General features: G+C 45.0%; 2 protein-coding genes across 2 annotated transcripts in view; both read right to left on the bottom strand.

The window, feature by feature from the left end:
- KIF26B (kinesin family member 26B) overlaps positions 1-18380 on the bottom strand; it is a 482699-nt gene that overhangs the window by 238795 nt on the left and 225524 nt on the right. The window contains exon 4 of the mRNA XM_036823698.1: positions 18213-18379. Within this exon, the coding sequence (XP_036679593.1) occupies positions 18213-18379 (167 nt within the window). The remainder of the gene's footprint in view (positions 1-18212; position 18380) is intronic.
- Positions 3660-4313, bottom strand: LOC118880198 (phosphatidylethanolamine-binding protein 1-like). The gene has a single exon (XM_036823710.1). It carries the CDS (start codon positions 4236-4238, stop codon positions 3675-3677), a length of 564 nt encoding a protein of 187 aa, XP_036679605.1. The 5' UTR covers positions 4239-4313; the 3' UTR covers positions 3660-3674.

The following is an 18380-nucleotide window of genomic DNA, read 5'->3' as shown; positions in this document are numbered from 1 at the left end:
CTGTACCTGTACTTATTTAGGATTTTCTTTCTCCACCAGGGCTACTCAACCTTAACCTCAGTAAAGTGGCATACACAGCTACACGGCCCAAGTAACAAGCCATCCCTTAGGGATAGGAGGAAAAATCTTTTCCCCACTCTTGGAAGCGCTGTGGTGTGCAGGTGCTAAAACATTTAAGAGGCTAATCAAATTCATTCTACCAGTCCTCTTGGGTGTATTATTTGAGTACATGGAGGAATTTATGGCTCAGAACAGAATGGAAAATAAAGAAGACTTTTCTGTGTTTTGTTTCTGATGCTGTTAGACTTGTTTTGAAATTTATGTAAAATAACAAACCAAAACCAAAACTCAAGACAGAAAGGGAGAGAAAGAAGAAAGAGTAATAAAAGAGGAAGGTTAGAGGAAAAAGATAATGGGACTAAATTCTTAGAGTCTATGCTTTAGGTAAATAATTCCCTTACCCGGAAATATTTTTTAAGCAAAGGTCAAAAGACATGGGTGAGTCATTGCTTGGATATCAAAGCTATGTTGGGAAATCCTGTTTGAGCCATCACCCCCATGCCTCTTTTGTGAAGGAGGCAATCACAGAATGAGTGGATTGTAATTTTGAAGTTCCAGGTGTATAGGGAAGAGACTTGGTATTTTTTAATTTATGAGCTTCTGTAGCAATGGATGTAAGTTAATTTTTTTTTCCTGAATTTGTAAAGAAACACTAGTGATGTCTAAATTTACTGCAGCTTCCCTCCCCCCCCACCAACTAAGCAGGATCTAGGCTCCATAAATCAATCTTCCTCATGTGCCTAGCTTTAAAGGAGATAAAGAACATGCAAAGTAGTAATCCACCATAGGACTTTGAGGCTGTGGTTGGTGATTAGGACCACAGGAGAAGCATAAAGAATAATAACATCTATTTTTATTTTCTCTACCTTTAGTGTGAAAGCTAAAACAAAATGCTCAGCATCTTCAGTAATAAATGATATGGGACACTCCAACTGATCCAAATGACACAAGGATTAAACTACACCTGTCCACAGGTGGGGACCCTGAGGAGCAAAGGATAAAGATGGGAGGTGGGCAGAGGGAGGGAAGGAGGCACACCTGAAGACCAGCAGGCACAGCCCCAGTGCTAAGAAACCAGAGCCAGGAGCAACCTCAGGGTGTGTCAGTAGGAGCCTGGCGAATTGCACAGAATGGAAAGTATTTTCAAGTTAGACTGAGTACTGGTTCTAGGTGTGACGGTCCACTTGGCCAGGCTATGGCGCCCAGTTGTTTGGTCAAACACCAGCCTAGATGCTGCTATCAAGGTATTTTTCAGATGTGATTCACATTGGAGTCAACAGACTCTGAAGTAGATGCCCCTCCATTACGTTAAAGGAAAACACTCACCTCAGGTGCCTGGTGGGGCAAAGTACTCAGTTCCAAGTGACCAGAAAGAAGAGCCCACCCCCAAGGCGCAGTGCCGTGCAGGCAGCACTCATTCCTTCTCTCCTGCCCTGAGCACAGGCTGTCACTCTGTACTGGAGACACTACTTCCACAGTGGAATTCAGTGAGCTGCGACACAGGAGGACTCCCTGAGGAGGGACAGGAGAAGGCTGGCAGGAACTCTCCACAGCAGACTCCTAAAGCTCCTGAGACACACTCACCAAATATGTACTGAGCCCCAGCCCCGTTCTAAGAGTTGAGGTTGCAACGATGGAACAAGACAGACAAGTGCCTCTTTCTATGGATCTTACATTCTAGAAGGGGAGACAGGAAATGAATGGATAAGACAATTTCTGATAATACTACACGCTGCAAAGTCACCATTACCTTCCAAACAACTAGAAGACTCGGGGAGAGTGATACTGGGAGTTCTCCTGTACTGCTCTGTCCTGGACTTCCATGCTGTTTATAACTCTCCAGTAATGGGACTGGCTGCCCTTCTGGACGGGGAGCTCCCTGGTGGCAGTGGCTGCCCTTTTGTCATCCTTGGCGTCTAATATAATGTCTGGTATACAGTATGGGCTTACCAAATGCCCGGTGAATGAATGAAGGAATGGATACATGAATGGGTGAGTGAACGAGGATATATTGCCAATAGCTTATGCTGGGTTTCCCTAGAAGCATCCCTGCATAAGGATGAGAGTGCCAGTAGCTTTAATTGGAGGGTGATTCCAGGAAGCGGTGTAGGGAAGTGGGAAAGCAAGACAGGGAGGGAAGGAAATGACCAGAGGATGCGTTATCAAGCAGATTGCTGACGTGGGCAACTGGGGCTCAGTCCTACTTAGGAAATCAGGGAGACAGGGTAGACCTTGTCTCAGTGTTATCCCAACCAAGGAGGAAGGGAGCTGGGGTATTTATCCACCAACTCCTGTCAGACTTATTTGGGAGCGGCTCCCAACAGGACTACCTGCCTGGCAATCTGGCCGTCCCACGCTTGAATGCAGTGGGCTCTGGCAGCCAGCAAAAACCCTCGGGCAGTCACAAGTCCTGGACCTTGGGAGCTGCAAGGTTTTGTTTAGAGAATGATGAGAAGAAGGGCATGGGGGCGTGGGGGCCAACAGTACCTGCTACAGCCAGCTACACACAGCTGGTGAATTCCTGGGGGGACCTGAAGCCAGTGGTGTGCAGCCAGGGGGCTGCACAGGCAGCAGGAGAAGGGAGGTTTTGCAGCCATCCTGACCGGCCTGGTCAGACTTGACGACACATGGCTTGGTAATCCTTGGCTCTCCCTCTCTACCTCTCTCAGTTTTTTGTTTGTTTGTTTGTTTGTTTTTGTTTTTTAAAAAGAGAATGAACCACACATAAAGTCTATACAATTTTTTTAAATTAATTAATTAATTAATTTTTGGCTGCGTTGGGTCTTCGTTGCTGCACGCGGGCTTTCTTTAGTTGCGGTGAGTAGGGGGTTACTATTTTATTTTATTTTTTTTCAACTACGCAATGTTTTTGTTTTTATTCAACTATAAGCAAACAGCAGAATTAACACAACATTCAGCAACTCCAGACCGGCTTTTCTTACACTGAAGAGTGATCAGTTTAACAGGCACAGACTTTCGGATTTCTGATGACCTCCCACTCAGCCCTGCAGCTCATCTAGATGGCCAAGCTTTAACAGCAAAGTGACTCTCTCCCTATTGCTTTTTCCAGTATTGCTCTTTAAAGGAGCCAGAGCGGGACACTGACACCCAATAACCAGCCTGCAATGTATCACATGGGGGGCTAGCTGACGTGCCGGCCCCTGGTTGTCTTAGTGAGAGACAGGGCCGTGAAAACACATGCCAGAAGATGCCGTCACAGATAGTCCTGGGCTCGGGCTCACAAAGGCAGAGGCAATCAACCTTTTCTTTTTTTCAACCTCCCTTAAAGATTCTTTGATGCTCTGTTCTAATACTGCAGACCTGGTCTTTTTACCAGAATTTTTTTCTTCTTTAACGTCTGGGTTGTTATTCTTATATTAACATTTTGAAGACCCCATCCTAGTACCAAAATATCCCCCGCCAAAACAGAGTTCAAATTTGATCAAAACGTAAACCCCCTAGAATTACAGAGGCCAGGCAGAAGGAAAAGTCACCCTAAACCTAAACCTGACCGCTCAGGGCTCAGGCAGCGGGAAGGGGAGAAATCTACATGCATCACTAAACTGAAACACTGCTTGGGAACTCTGGGAGCGTGTCCGTCTCCTGGCTTTCCTCTACTTCCCAGACAGCTGCTCGTAGAGCTTGGGCACATAGTCATCCCATTCGGCCTGGTAACACGTGCCGGCCCCCGGAGCCCCGAGCTCGTACCTTCTGCGGAAATTCGCCACCTTGAATCTGCCACTGTGGTCTCCAGATCGGTTGCTGAGAATGGGCTCATCACACTTCAGTGGCCTGTCCTGCTCGTAAACCAGCCAGATGTAGCGGTGAAGGCCTGTGCCCTTGGGAGGCCCAGAGCTCACATAATCGGAGAGGACCGTGCCACTGCTGATGTCGTTGCCCTTCATGTTGACCACCAGGAAACGGTGCCATTCCCTGTATTTGGGGTCCTTCCTGCTGGGAGCATCCGGGTCTGTCAGGACCAAGGTATACAATTTACCTGGATCAAGGCCATCCCATGCAATGCTGGTGGGCCGGTTCTTAACCTGGGTGGGTGTCAGCACTTTGCCCAGCTCGTCAACCTCCGCCCCGCCGTATTTGACCTGCAGCGGGTGCTGCGGCCCCTCGTCCACTTCCTGCAGGCTCAAAGGCCCGGACCACTTGCTGAGGTCCACCGGCATCGCGAAGCCGAGAGGGGCGGACAGCAGGGAAAGCTGCGGGAGGACTCACGCAGGGCAGCAGCCCAGACTCCCAGCGGTCTGCAAGGTGTACCGAGGCAACTCAGGCCCCACGGCCGCGGAGCGCATGCGCCCGGGGGTTACTCTTCGTTGCAGTGCGCGGGCTCTAGGCACGCGGGCTTCAGTAGTTGTGGCACGGGCTTAGTTGCTCTGCGGCATGTGGGATCTTCCCGGACCAGGGCTCGAACCCGTGTCCCCTGCACTGGCAGGCGGATTCCCAACCACTGCGCCACCAGGGAAGTTCACCTCTCTCAGTTTTAACCTGATGCTTGGAACTCCTCGAGGGTGGAAACAAGGTCTTATTTTGATTTTTAAACACTTGTAGGTGGTGAGAGCATATATAGTGATATAAGAAAGACTGTTTAGGTTTTTTTTTTAATCACTAGAAAGTGCCCCTAAAATTCTGTTCAGGAATATTCTGCTTTCCCCCCAAGTGCCACCTTGCCACTTTAGACAGGTATAATAAGAGATGAAGATTTATTTCAGAAAAATGAATCACGATTATTTTTTGAAGCACCTAAAAGACTGGAAATAAATTTTGAGTGATGGTTTATGTTTTCTCATTTTTTTATTTCAAGTGGCTTGCCTGGTGCTGATTACTTTACAGACCCCGAGAGAATTTCTCTTTCTTTGTCACTGCCAAGGCCCTTTCTTTCTTTTGCTAGAGTTGAAAAGGACAAACTATGGACTCTTAAGGCTTTGGTTTTGAGGATGCCAAGAAAATGACACAGTCTATTATGATCGAGGCTCGTGAAATTATATTTCCCGAATTCCAGGGTACTTCATGAACAACAAGCACACCAGGTGCCAGGAAAGGCATCTAATTACAGTGTGATGCTAAAATCCTTCTTGCACCAGCTAAAGAAAAAGATGATTATTAGAAATAGTGTCCTGCTGAATCTAACTGTGTGGAAATCAATCATGAAAAATATTCCATTTATTTTTTATCCATCAGAACTATTTTTACCATTAATACTAGTACTTGGAACGATGATAGCTCTGAGGCTACATAATCCCACAGTTTCTTTTGAGTCGTTCATGCTTATGAGAAGCAGGACAGACCTACGTTTTCAAGCGTGGTTGATTCATTCTTTCAACATTCATGTACCGAGCTCCTACTCTGTACCAGCCAGTGCTAAATGCAATAAGGGGATTAGACACAGTTCCTGTTCTCTTGAAATCTACACCTTAGTAATCAGACAGAAGGAAAAGAAAAAGTCATTATGTCCACTTCAGAGGCAAGAAAATAAAAATCCCACCCTCAGGGATATCTCTCAGTTATGAAAAGCAGACACTTCAGTGAGATCTCTTTATGCTTCAGTTCCACCTGTTTCCCACCAAATTATTACAACAGTACCTCCGAAATTCCGCCTTCCTACACCCTCAATGAGGAGTCAGTTTCTTAGTCAATACACAATGCCACAGACACGATTTGTGTTTTCATCTAGGATAGGATCCCTCAGCACACTGAGCCTCTACCCAATACCACATAAGATAATACATCTTTAGTTTCTGTAATGTCTTCCACATGATTTTACCCCCAAATGCTTTACATACTTCACTAAGACAGCTATAGAATTAAAATAATAAATCAAAGCACAGGACAGAAAGCAAAGAGGTTTATTCAAGGGAGGAAAAGACAGCTTTTCAATGAGACAGGAGAAAAGATGGAGAGCCCTGCTTCCTTGTGCTAGACCTACACCTCATAAGTCTTTCCTGTGCTTTAACTCTTTCTTTGGTTTCCTGGCCCAGGCAGCACCTCTTGACCCGTCTCTACAAATCCTCCTCTTGAAAAGACAAGCAGGTACTTATATTTTCATATGAATCTCCATTTCCCAACAACGCCTTTTTCCATGCTTTGTGACAATGTTATCTCCCCCAAACATCCTAGATTTAAAAGAATAATTTAATTCCTAAGCAGGTAGTTTGAATTTAGTGGGAAAAAAAATGGAAGCTTCTCAAAAGAAATTCAGTGGAAGACAACCTGGAGACTTAGCTGCCCATCTCCCTTTGAGTCTGAGATTCATTCATTCAACAGATATTCATAAGACAACAGGTATTATGCGGGAAGAGGGATGAAGAGCCAGAATAGCTGTAATATTAAGTAGGGAGGTCAGGGAAGGCCTTGCCATTAAGTGGCATTTGAGCAAAGATCTGAAAGGAAGGAAGGGCTGAGCCAAGCAGATACCTGGAGAAAGAGTAGAGGAAACAGAAAGAGCAAAGTCTGTGAGGAAGGAATGGTCTTGGCACTTTCTGAGGAAAAGCAAGGAGGTCAGTGTGCCTGGGTCAGAGCAAGCAAGAGGGAGAGTGATAGAGGAGCGTGGAGGGCAGATTGTAGAGAGACCCTGGCAAGCCACTGAAAAACATTTAACTTTTACTCTGAGTGAGACAGGAAGCAATATTTTAGTAACTAACAAAATTAGAAGAATAGAGTAGTTGGTCAAAATGTTTCTCCCTTATGTCTTCAGTGGTGAGCTCTGCATTCCTCCTCTACTATGGTCTCACTGATCATCCTTGTGTTGAGACTTCATGAATGCCCACCCATCACAACCCATTTTGAGTCTGGAGGCAGGAGAGCATAGTAGTGATCTCGGAGAGGCAGCACTGAGAGCAGTGGCTTGAAGTGAGATCTTAGTTCCCTGCCCCGGAACTGGACCTGGGCAGCCTGGGTGAAAACGAGGAATCCTAGCCGCTGGTCCACCAGTGGGTAGAGGCTAGAAGCAAAATTCCCCTGGCCCTTGCCCCCATTGAAAAATGCATTTCTCAAGGAGGCAAAAACTGTAAAAACAGGTACAAAGTTTATTATTAGAGACACAGCACAAGCGGGAGAGCACACAGAGAAACAGTTTGTTTACTTAAGACAGAAGCAAGGCAGAGATGCCCACCCGGAGAGCAAGGGTGTGGGCGTCTTCCCTAACGAGGAGGAACGCAGTAAAGAGGCAGTGAAGTCATCTATATAGGGCAGTTCTTCCGGGTCTTTGTTTACCTTTGGCCAATTATCTGGTTTCTTTTTCCACACCTGATCCGCCTTAGGACCCTCTCCAACATGCATGTGCAGCTTTTTTCCAAGATGGATTCCAGGCCAGAGGCCTAGGGGACGGCCTTGGCATCACCTATTCTGGGGAGGTGCCCTCTCCTTTTTGACCCCCAAGGAGGCTTTCTGCGCATGTGCCGTGTCTCCCTTGCCCCAGGGTTGGGGAATATATGACCTCCTGATCCTTTACTCAAACAAGGCTTAGTCCCTCTCTGTTCCTGCCAGGACTGTTATCTTAAAGTGTCCTCAGGAGACAAAGCTTGGTTATTTACCCTGTTGCTGTTGTTATTTCTAGTTCGAAGTGCAAACAGGAGGCTGATTGTAAATGCCTAACCTGGAGCCCACCTACCTCCTGCCTCGGTAGCTAAGAGCATTTGTTCATCCATTCAACAAACATTTCCTAGGTACTCTTTTAGGCACTAGGGGTTCAGCCAAGAAAAAAGAGACAAATATCTCCACCCTTATGGAGCTTATATTCTGGCTCATGAGCTCTGGAATCAGATAACCTGGCTCAAGCACCTACTCATCTCCTTCTAGCGGTCTGACCATGATCGAGTTACCTCACCAATCTGTGCTTCAGTTTCTACATCTAAACAATGGGATGATAAGAGGGCCAACTCATGGGGGCTTTTGAAGTTTAAACTCATGTAAAGAACTCAGAGTAGTGTGTGGTATATAGAAAACCCTCAATAAATGTAGGCTATTATTTTTAAATGGGTAAGTACTGAAGAAAGGAACAAGTTACAGAGGTATTGCAACAGGGCAGGGGCAGAAGTGCAGTCAAGGAAACATTTTATCAAATATATAGTAGATAAAATTGTATCCTCTCTCCATCCATTTTCTCATTCAGGACACAGGTCATTCCATTGTTCTTTTTGAATTGACTCCATGCCACCGTATCTTCCCTCTTCAGCCCCCAATTCAAATCATGAAGGTATTAACAAAGAGAGCGAATATTTCCCTCTTTTACTTCTATTTTATTTACTGTTTTGGTTCATTTTCACTGTCAGTGTCATGGCAGACTTCCAGCTCCCACACTGCAGTCACCACCAAGCTATATGGTCATAGAATTCTTAATGGCTCCTCCTTCTCTTCCTTTTGTTTTCTTTCTCACTGTTTGAGAGTTTTTCTAGGGGTATAAAACTACAAAAAGAAACCCTTCAAAAGATTTAGAAGTGTGTAGTCAGCTAACTGGAGCTCCACAGGAGAGGGCAGTTTCTCTCTCTGCTGGTCCCTGATGTTTTCAATCACCAGTGACACCTGGTTCTTTCCAGGTAAGGCTTTAAGAGCCAGCTGTGATCTTCGGCGCCCCCCCACCCCCGCCGTGATGGCAGTTTTGCTCTCCGAGGCGTGATGCCTGATCTTTACAATTGCCATGGAGGTCCTAGGTAGTCATTAGACCGGATTACAAAGTGGCACGTAAACACACTGTAAAGGTACGCACAACACAAGTCACCCACTCTAAAGGGAATGTTGAGAATTCATTGGATTTCCCGCTGAGGGTAGAATTCCATCCTTTTCATAGCAAATGCCATCTTAACGTCACCTCTAGGATTTAGACGATGTTTACAAAGAATTATCACATTTTCATTTAATCTTCACCATAATCCTATGAAGTAGATACGATGATCTCTGTTTAACAGGAGAAACTGAGGCTAGCGAGATTTAAGTTACTTGCCTAAAGTCAGAATGTCAGTGGCAGGCTGTGGATGCAACCACAAGCCACTCCATCTTTCTCTTTGCTTTATCCAGTACACTTCTTCCTCTCCCCTCACCCCTGCATCAGTAAAAAAGACATTCAATTGTTCAGTAAGAACCAGAATGCCTAACCCTGAGAATATTTGACAAGAATCACCGGGGTCCTTCAGGCTCACTGGAATTGCTTTGCCTTCAAACATCCACACCAAGGCATGAATTGGATTTTCAACCGAGGCAAAGCTGTACAAATGAGTCCCAGATGTTGGGAGCTGATTACCAGCACCCCAACTGGCCATCCGTCAAACAAAGGACTTAAGTTGGAAAATGCGCTATCTTACACATTCCCTGCAGCAGGAGATGGGAATGGGGCAGCAAACACTGACCCTTTTCTTTAGCAGAGATCACCAGTTCAGAATGGCGTGGGCCAAGCCATGAGTGCCATTTCTATTATGGTCTGCACACCCCAAAACAGGGGTTTTGGGGTTGCCGGGGTAGGGTACTGGCTGTTAGGGTTATATATTTAAAGTGTTTTAGGATCTTTTTTGAACACAAAGGATCACAGTGTAGACATTGAATTATGGCCACTTTTTCTTCAGTGCTTTCTCTGTCTTTCATAAGCAATCAAGTGTTTACTTCTTCATGAAGCAAACACCTGAAACTATTTCCTGGGGCCCCTGAAATCTGACAGCACTAAATATACATTTGGCTCCTTCTTAGTATTTTCCTTTCATATTGCCACTGGTGTGTGTTCAAGCGAAACTATATTCATATAGTTATGATTCCTAAACATTCACTGCATCAATATACATGAGCAAGAGTCCCTTCTTTTCTGAGAAGTCCATGGAGTCTTTTCTAAGAAAAGTAAAGCTATGACTTGCCAGGAATAAGTAAACAAGAAATTCAGAGGGTAGGGATTTGGTTTCCACTTCAGGCCTTCAAAGATCGCTGCCCTGACACTGTTTAGCCCCCAGGGAAGGGGCAGGAGCAGCCGGTGAGACACGAGCCCAGACAGTGCCTTTGGGCAGTTGAGAAAAAGACGTCCCTTTGGATGGATGGAGCCCAGTGGGAGGCGTCTCAGCTCAACCAGTAGAGTTTTGGCCAAACAGCAAACGGCACAATTATGCATGTCGGCCCTGACCACAGGTGTTCCCTACAAGGTTCAACGGCAGCCCCACTTCCACGGGAGCCATGGAAGAGGCAGACAGGGAGGTGGAGTGGGGAAGGAGGAGAGTAATGGGAGAAAAGGGGAAAGGGATAGACACTAAGTCAGAACGAGACCCTAGAAGGAGTAAGGAGACAAAGGTGCATACTTGGATGCAAACAAAACAGGAAAAATACAATAATCATACAAGAGAAATTCCACAATATGAGCTCCTAAAAGCTCCTAGTGTTTTTTGTTTCATTTTGTAGAGATATCATTCTACAGTAACAGACATGGCGCTGGAAATTAACTTCCAATCTGTAAAACGGGAGGCAGAAAGTCTGCCCCATCTCTCCACAGAGAATCAGCAACTTAAGAGTTGGATCTGTGCACCCAGCTCCAATTTTCTCCCCCTAGATCACCTGAGACCAACTGTGGTGTGTTTAGGAGAGTTCTTCTCTGGTAATAATTGCTGGTGTATTTATAATGGGAAGATGTGAGCATCCCTAAGGGAACTGGACCTGATGGAAGAACAAAAGAACCATGAGCAGTTTCACACTCCATCCTTCTTTGACTTAATAAGCTCCTCACAAATAACCAACTCCTACTGTTATGTGTCAGCACGCCCAGGGACTAAAGGAAGCCTTCGCTGTACAAGATTGTATACGAAAAGCATCTGCTGTGACCAGTGAAAGGCACTATTTGAGTTGGCTGTCAGTGAGAATGCGGGAATGGCTTTGAAGGAGGACCTTCTCTGTAGCAGTGGGAGCTGTGCGTACAGCGGCGCGTGGACACAGAGCACTTAGGAGCAGGTCCCACAAGGAGGCTGATGAATGGAGGGACCGGTCTGAGGGCAGGGCCTCGGAGCCGGGAGTTGGCCCTCTCAGCTCAGCTTAGCCCCTGATTCAGGACCCGAGCTGGTCTTGGTTTAATGTCACAGCAACTTCTGGCCTCAGAGGGATGCCGGTTAAATCAGTCATAAGAGTCAACAGCATAACAGGGTCTTGGAGAAGCCTGTCAGGTGATACAAGCAACGGTCTAATAACAAAGATGGAAGAAATTGCACAAGAGGTGGAGATAGTCAGAAATATAATAACGTCCCTAAGAAAAAAATGAGTTTAGGCAAAAGGCAAAAAGTTAGCAGAAGGAAATGAGGGGCAGCTTGGCCAGCGAGAGAGAGAGAAAACAGAGCAAGTGGACCGCACAAAATCAATCTGAGGGCAACCCAATACTGAGGTGAACATCAAAATTTACGCAGAAAATTCCAAACCCGGGAGATATGTATTTTTAATCAACAACAGAAAATTGTGTAAAGGTCAGAATCTTCAAGAAGAGAGTCAGTAAATAAAAAATAACCCCGTTCCTGGAAAAAAAAGAACAGAGGAAAAAGAGAGGGAGAAGCTCTAACTAATGTGATTGATCCAACAATGAGCAAATGGACAGAGAGTAAGGATTTGAAGGCGTTGAGTAGTCTGAAGTAATCAAAAGCTATGAAAACAGATGTAAAGGCATTTACTTACATTAAGAAAATAGAGAAATGAAAAAATAATAATGAAAAATGACCTTTATATAATTTTACTTGAAAATTTCATTTGAATTTGGTAAAAAGTTATGGTCTTACAAAGGTTGTGAACTAAATGTAAAAGCTGTAAATAAATAATATTACGATAAGAAGTGGCGTCTGAAGACAGAACTGAAAATCCATGTGTTCACCAACTCCACAGAGATGGCAGCACCGGTTCTGCCAAACTTGAACTTGCCTTTGCAAAGCTCATGTGATAGCTGGCAATTTTCACTATTTTTCCCATACTTGCTCTGAATGTAGATTAAAATCCTCCGGAAGCTCATTTTCTCCATGAATTAAAACAACAACAATACGATTATCGGTAAGGTTATTTGGGAAAGAACATCAATGCAAAGATAGGAGATCATCTGAAAGATTCATTTTATTTACCAGAGCTCCAGGCAATTGTATGCGTAATCCAGAATTTGTTCACAGCTCTTCAAATTAAAATGAGGATTCTACCACCTCAACCTACAAAGCTGAGGTTCACCCAAGAGTTTTTATAGGGTTTCATGCACTTCATACTTTAAAGCACAAAGTACATAATTAAGTAAATTTCAACTATAGTCATCATGTTGTACATTATATCCCTGGTACTTACTTATCTTATAACTGGAAGTTTGTACCTTTTGACCACTTTCATCCAGTTTTCAAGTTAACACTGCTGTATGGTATGTTTGAAAGTTGTTAAGAGCGTAGATCCTAAGAGTTCTCATCACAAGGGAAAAAAAATTTTTTTCTTTTCTTTTTTTTTTTTTTTTTTGGTATCTGTTTCTGTATGAGATGATGGATGTTGGGTAAATCTATTGTGGTAATCATTTCACAGTATACGTAAATCAAATCATTATGCTGTATGCCTTAAACTTATACAGTAATATATGTCAGTTATATCTCAATAAAACTGAAAAAACAAGATCATGACAGTCTTTTTAAAAAGTAAATCTTTATTCAAAGTGAATAGTCAACAAATGGGAAATCTAATGACACCTGACTTCACCACTTAATATATATATATTTTTTTAAATGTCTGGGAGAACAATTTCTCTTGGCTATTGCTCTGTTTTGTTTTGTTTTTTTTAATAATTCTTTATTTTATTTATTTATTTTTGGCTGTGTTGGGTCTTTGTTTCTGTGCGAGGGCTTTCTCCAGTTGCGGCAAGCGGGGGCCACTCTTCATCGCGGTGCGCGGGCCTCTCACTATCGCAGCCTCTCTTGTTGCGGAGCACAGGCTCAGTAGTTGTGGCTCACGGGCCCAGTTGCTCCGCGGCATGTGGGATCTTCCCAGACCAGGGCTCGAACCCGTGTCCCCTGCATTGGCAGGCAGATTCTCAACCACTGCGCCACCAGGGAAGCCCCCCACTTAATATTAACATGGGAATCACGCAAAGGAGATCCCCTCATTTGAAAAGTTCAAAGCATGATAATTAACCAACTTGATGATCAGTTATGCCAATCTCTTTTTTTGGTGAAGATTACTATTAATATTTTTAGTATTAGTGTTACTATTTCACTGTTACTACTTTTTTCCAAAGGGAAAAAAAAAAGTTTTTCCAAAAGCAGAGTACTGAAATTCTAAAGCAAAGGCAGTCCACCAAAATGCTGATATTTAAAGAAATAAAGAGGGAGGGACTTCGCTGGTGGTCCAGTGGTTAAGACTCCACGCTCCCCATGCAGGGGGCCTGGGTTCGATCCCTGGTCAGGGAATTAGATCCCACATGCCCCAACTAAGATGCGGCACAGCCAAATAAATAAATTAATTAAATAAAGAAATTCTGGCGAAAGATATGTAGAAGGAAAGCAATTTGGGCTTCAACACTTTCTAAAGCAGCACTTCTCAAACTATCTGTGGTGAAGGAATCACTTTTTTTCTTTTATTTCTAATTACATTCAAACTATAAGACCTACTTTTTGATTTTTAGATTCAATAGGCATAAACTTACTCTGTCAACTTGCTACAGAAGTTTCTAAATGCTTCCTCTGAATTTCCACACTTATCACAGACCAGTAAGTGTGTGCTGTCCACAAACCACACTGGGGGTAGCCCTGGTCGAAAGTGTCATTGCTTATTCAGAACTGGAATTTTTATTTTATAGCTGTGGAATCTGAAATGCAACAAGATCCACCCAGACCTCTACCCATAGCTCTGGAAAGTAAACACTTTAAAAGAAAGGCCTGTATCACAGAGAAAAGTGGACACCTGCAGCCCTCAACAAATCAGGGTTTTGTCGCTGTTCTGCTTATCTTCTCAAACTGATTGCAGGGCCCACTTACTTCATGGGTTTTATCAGCGATGATGATTAGTTCATGATTATGATGGGAAAAGCCTGCTTAGCACAGAGAACAGCAACAAGGCTCACAGGTGAGAGGAACTGAGGATGGACTCCCCACCCTGCCACTTCCCAGCTGTGCAGCCTTGGGCTGGTGACTTGACTCAGGACACCTCTTTCTCTATCCATCCAACAGGGGAAATGGCAGGATCTACGTTCCAGGGTTACTCTGAGGATTCAGGGAGATTCTGCATATGAAGAGCTTAGTGCAGTGAGTGATACACACTGAGTGTTCAGTAGATGTCAGCCACATTGGCCACAAATTTGGCAAATGGCGCTGCTCCTATCTGCAATGAAATGACGCCCAGCACAGCTCTTGAGGGCTGTCCAGCCTGTCCTCACTTGGAGCTATGTGGAGTCCAGAGCCCTGCAGACTCACGGATGTGTTTCAATCGCACAGTCAAGCAGAACGAGTTGAAAAGTGGTGAACACAGATCTGAGGACCTGACCCTGCCCCCAAGTCCCTGTGTGGAACGACTCTCCTATCCTTCCACGAAAACCATAACCACTAACGTGTTTCCAATGTTGGCCCCAGCAACAGATCCAGATTCCACCCTTCTTAAAAGCCACCCCTACCGTCACCTCACACAGCTTTGCTTGAGCTGAAACAGAAAGCTCCTTCGACGCGACCTCAGTTTACTGTCTGACAACGTAACTGGGCTGGTTTTGACTTCTCAGGTGGGCCTTTGGGGACCCACAGAGGTGAGGTACAACCCTGGTTCTCTCTTGACAGTACGGACCTTGGGCAGGTCACCCGACCTTCTGCTCTCAGTCTCCGTCCATGACAGGGAGGCTGTCAGTCTGCTGCCATCCTCTCTGGGAGGCATGACAGCCCGACCACTATGGACGAGAGCAGCGGGGCAAACCGCGTAATGAGTGTGGGGGGGGTGAATATATATATATTCAGTCTCTAATATACATATAGAATTCTTTAAATATATATATATGGGTTTTTTTTTTCAAATTTTTCAGAACTTTATTTTTTTGACTTTTTTTTTCACATCTTTTTTGGAGTATAATTGCTTTGCAATGGTGTGTTAGTTTCTGCTGTATAACAAAGTGAATCAGCTATATATATACATATATCTCCATATCTCTTCCCTCTTGCATCTCCCTCCCCTCCTCCCTATCCCACCCCCTAGGTTGTCACAAAGGACCGAGCTGATCTCCCTGTGCTATGCAGCTGCTTCCCACTAGATATCTATTTTACATTTGGTAGTGTATATATGTCCATGCGGCTCTCTCACTTCGTCCCAGCTTACCCCCTTCCCCCTCCCCATGTCCATATATATATATATATTTTTTTTTTTTTTTTTTAAAGAATTATTCTTTTTCTCATGGTACTTCCCCCCTCACTCTACACTGTAAACACTCTAAACACAAACTATGTATTTTTAATGTCTTAACCCACTAAGCTCCAGCTATCAGCTATCAGCATTCACCACAAAGCAATGACAAGGATTTAGGTAGCCCTCTGAATCCTTTCTAACTCTTTGAAAGCTCATACCACAAGCCCTTGCAATTCTGAATTCAGGTGTTCTTTGTTTATCGCTAACATCATCCGCAGGGCCTCCCCCAACCGACATCATTGGCCCATTCAGGTGGGTCCACCCTGGTGTTTCCATTCTACCCCTTGGTGTACAAGCAAAACTCTCAGGAAGACTGTCTTTGCCAGTCATTCGCCATTCTTTTCCCTGATGTTTGTTCGCTTGTTTGTAAATCCTCCTCTGACCCACGTGAAAGCTGGCCTCCATACACCATTTGTCCAGCACTCAGGCCTTCCTGGTCTATCCCATCTTGACACCATCTCCCTGACTCGGATGACACTGTTGGTTTCCTCCCCAGCAGGGAACACTATTCTCCCTAAACACTGTCCATCAGGGACCATAGCACCTCTTATTTCTTCCTGCTTCAACTCTTTTTTCTGTTTTTCTTTTGTTTTTAAATTTTTTATTTTACTTTATTTTTTTTTTGGCTGTGTTGGGTCTTCGCTGCTGCATGCAAGCTTTCTCTAGTTGTGGTGAGCGGGGGCTACTCTTCATTGCAGTGCATGGGCTTCTCATTGTGGTGGCTTCTCTTGTTGCAGAGCACGGGCTCTAGGTATGCAGGGTCAGTAGTTGTGGCACACGGGCTTAGTTGCTCCACAGTATGAGGGATCTTCCTGGACCAGGGCTCAAACCCGTGTCCCCTGCATTGGCAGGTGGATTCTTAACCACTGTGCCACAAGGGAAGCCCTGGATTTTTTTTATGAGTCAGTCAATCTGTAAAAATCTCTGGACATTTCAGAATTTCAGGAGATCAACCACCATCTGAGGACTGAATGTTCTCTCCGGCAACGAAGCCAGGTAGTCACCCAATGCAAGCTTGATCTCCCTCGGTGATGGGGACCTCACTGTCTCCTGGGGCAGTTTGAATTGTGAGCAAGTTCTCCTTCATTCTGAGCTGGGAGATCAGTCTCTTTCATCATGAGGTTTTATTCAGCCTTTGCCCACATACTTGGGTTTTTATACAACCATCCAAATCCCTCTCTTACATGATGGCCCAAGAGACAGCTGAGGGCTCTCTTCTCCAGACTAAGCCTGCCAGGACTTGGCCTCCTAGTTCCTCACCACTTTAGTCACCCTCCCGTAGACATGCTCTAATAGCCTACCTAGGTCCCGGGATCTTCTGTGCTTGTGGCATTCTGTCATATCCTATTCCATCTGTTTATTCTCTCCTTGTGTGGCATGGACATGACCTCCCAGTAAGCTTGCTCAGTGGTCCCAGACAACACAGAAGTTCACGCACACACAGAGCTAACACGATGGCCTCTGTTGTCAGGTGGCCACTACACACATGTTTCCTGTTACTTCCCATACATGCAAGGTGGCCCAGTTGTTCATAGGACAATAAACATGGCACCAAGGTACAACCAGAACCTCAAAGCCAGTCTTCCAACAAGCCCCGTGTGCTGCCTTTATTGTGTCTTAATCCAGGATGTCAGCCTCTGTTCCTCCTCTAACTTGCTCCTTTCCTAATCAGAGCCCCTTCCTCAGATTTGTGCTTTGGATGTTACCATTGCTAAGGACAACAGGAAAAGCCAAACAACGTTCCCTCTTACTGACACACTAGTTAAGTCCATAGTGAATTACCATTTGTATAGCACATACTTTATAATTTATAATCATCTTATGTTAATCTTCAGAGCAACCCTGAGGAACAGGTATTATCCTCATTTGATAGATGAGGACACTGAGGCAGGGCTGGAACTCAAACCCAAGGGGTCTTCTGATTTCACATCTGACGCTATTTAGTCTACACACTGCTTACTCAGAAGCTCGCGAATCTTAGGTACAGAAAAAGTTTTCTAAGGTTAAGTTCCAAGTATCAAGTAAAGAATGAGTCACAGAGGAAAAACCAGAGGAATCTGGTTTCTATTTCTGGCTTTGCTATAAACTACCTCACAGTTTAACTTTCCTGGTCCTCAGTTTCCTTCTTCATAAAATAAGGAGATCAAATTAGACAATCCCTGAAGTGCCTTCCTGCCCAGCTGTCCTATGTCTCCTGCCCTGTCTCTGCCGTGTTGCTAAAATTAGGCAGAAAACATTGTTGAAATACCTTTCTTTTTTGCTTCTCAGGGTTTTTTTTAAGTTTCTGAAATTAGCTGGATAGTTGACAACTATCCAGCTAGTCTGTCAAGAAGGAAGAAAGTTGCCATCTATTTTTAATAGCTAAATTTTAAGCAGTTCATTTTCTGTAATGAGAAGAGATATCTGGAAACACCAGCCATGGGGCTGAACCCACAAAAGTCCTCCCCCTGTGGAGACCATCTTTAGAGCCACGTATTCTCAGAGCAGAGGTTCTCAACCCAGGCGACGTTTGGCAACATCTGGAGACATTTTGGGTTGTCACAACCGGGGAAGGTGCCACAGGAATCTGGCGAGTAGAGGCCAAGGATGCTGCTAAACATCCTATACGCACAGGACAGTCCCCCTAAACAGAGAGTTATCTGGCCCCCGATGTCAACGGGCTGAGGTTGAGAAAGCCTGTCCTAAAGAGTGAAGTCAGAGAACAGCCCCAAACTCTTCCCAGTGTTTCAGCTAAACCGGTCCACGTGAGAGGCTAACCGGGTGGGCTCACCTGAAAGAACCGAGGGTCTGGACACCTCTCTTACCTGGCGAAGAAGGACGCGGCCACCGAGGTGCCCACGGAGGTCTCGCTGGCCACGCAGGAGGCTTGCGAGGCGGGGACGCTGCAGGCCGGAGGCTTGTCTGCATTGTAGCGATTCAGCGCCACCTCTGTCAGGCCCTCCCGGCCAGGCTCTGTCATCAGCTGGGAGATC

This window comes from Balaenoptera musculus, chromosome 1 (genome assembly GCF_009873245.2).
Source record: "Balaenoptera musculus isolate JJ_BM4_2016_0621 chromosome 1, mBalMus1.pri.v3, whole genome shotgun sequence".
NCBI classification, from domain to species: Eukaryota; Metazoa; Chordata; class Mammalia; order Artiodactyla; family Balaenopteridae; genus Balaenoptera; species Balaenoptera musculus.
This window is presented reverse-complemented; position numbering and strand designations above follow the sequence as displayed.

Coding starts and splice junctions, on each gene's coding strand:
- LOC118880198 (XM_036823710.1), bottom strand. CDS start 4,238: ATGCCGGTGGACCTCAGCAAGTGGTCCGGGCCTTTGAGCCTGCAGGAA.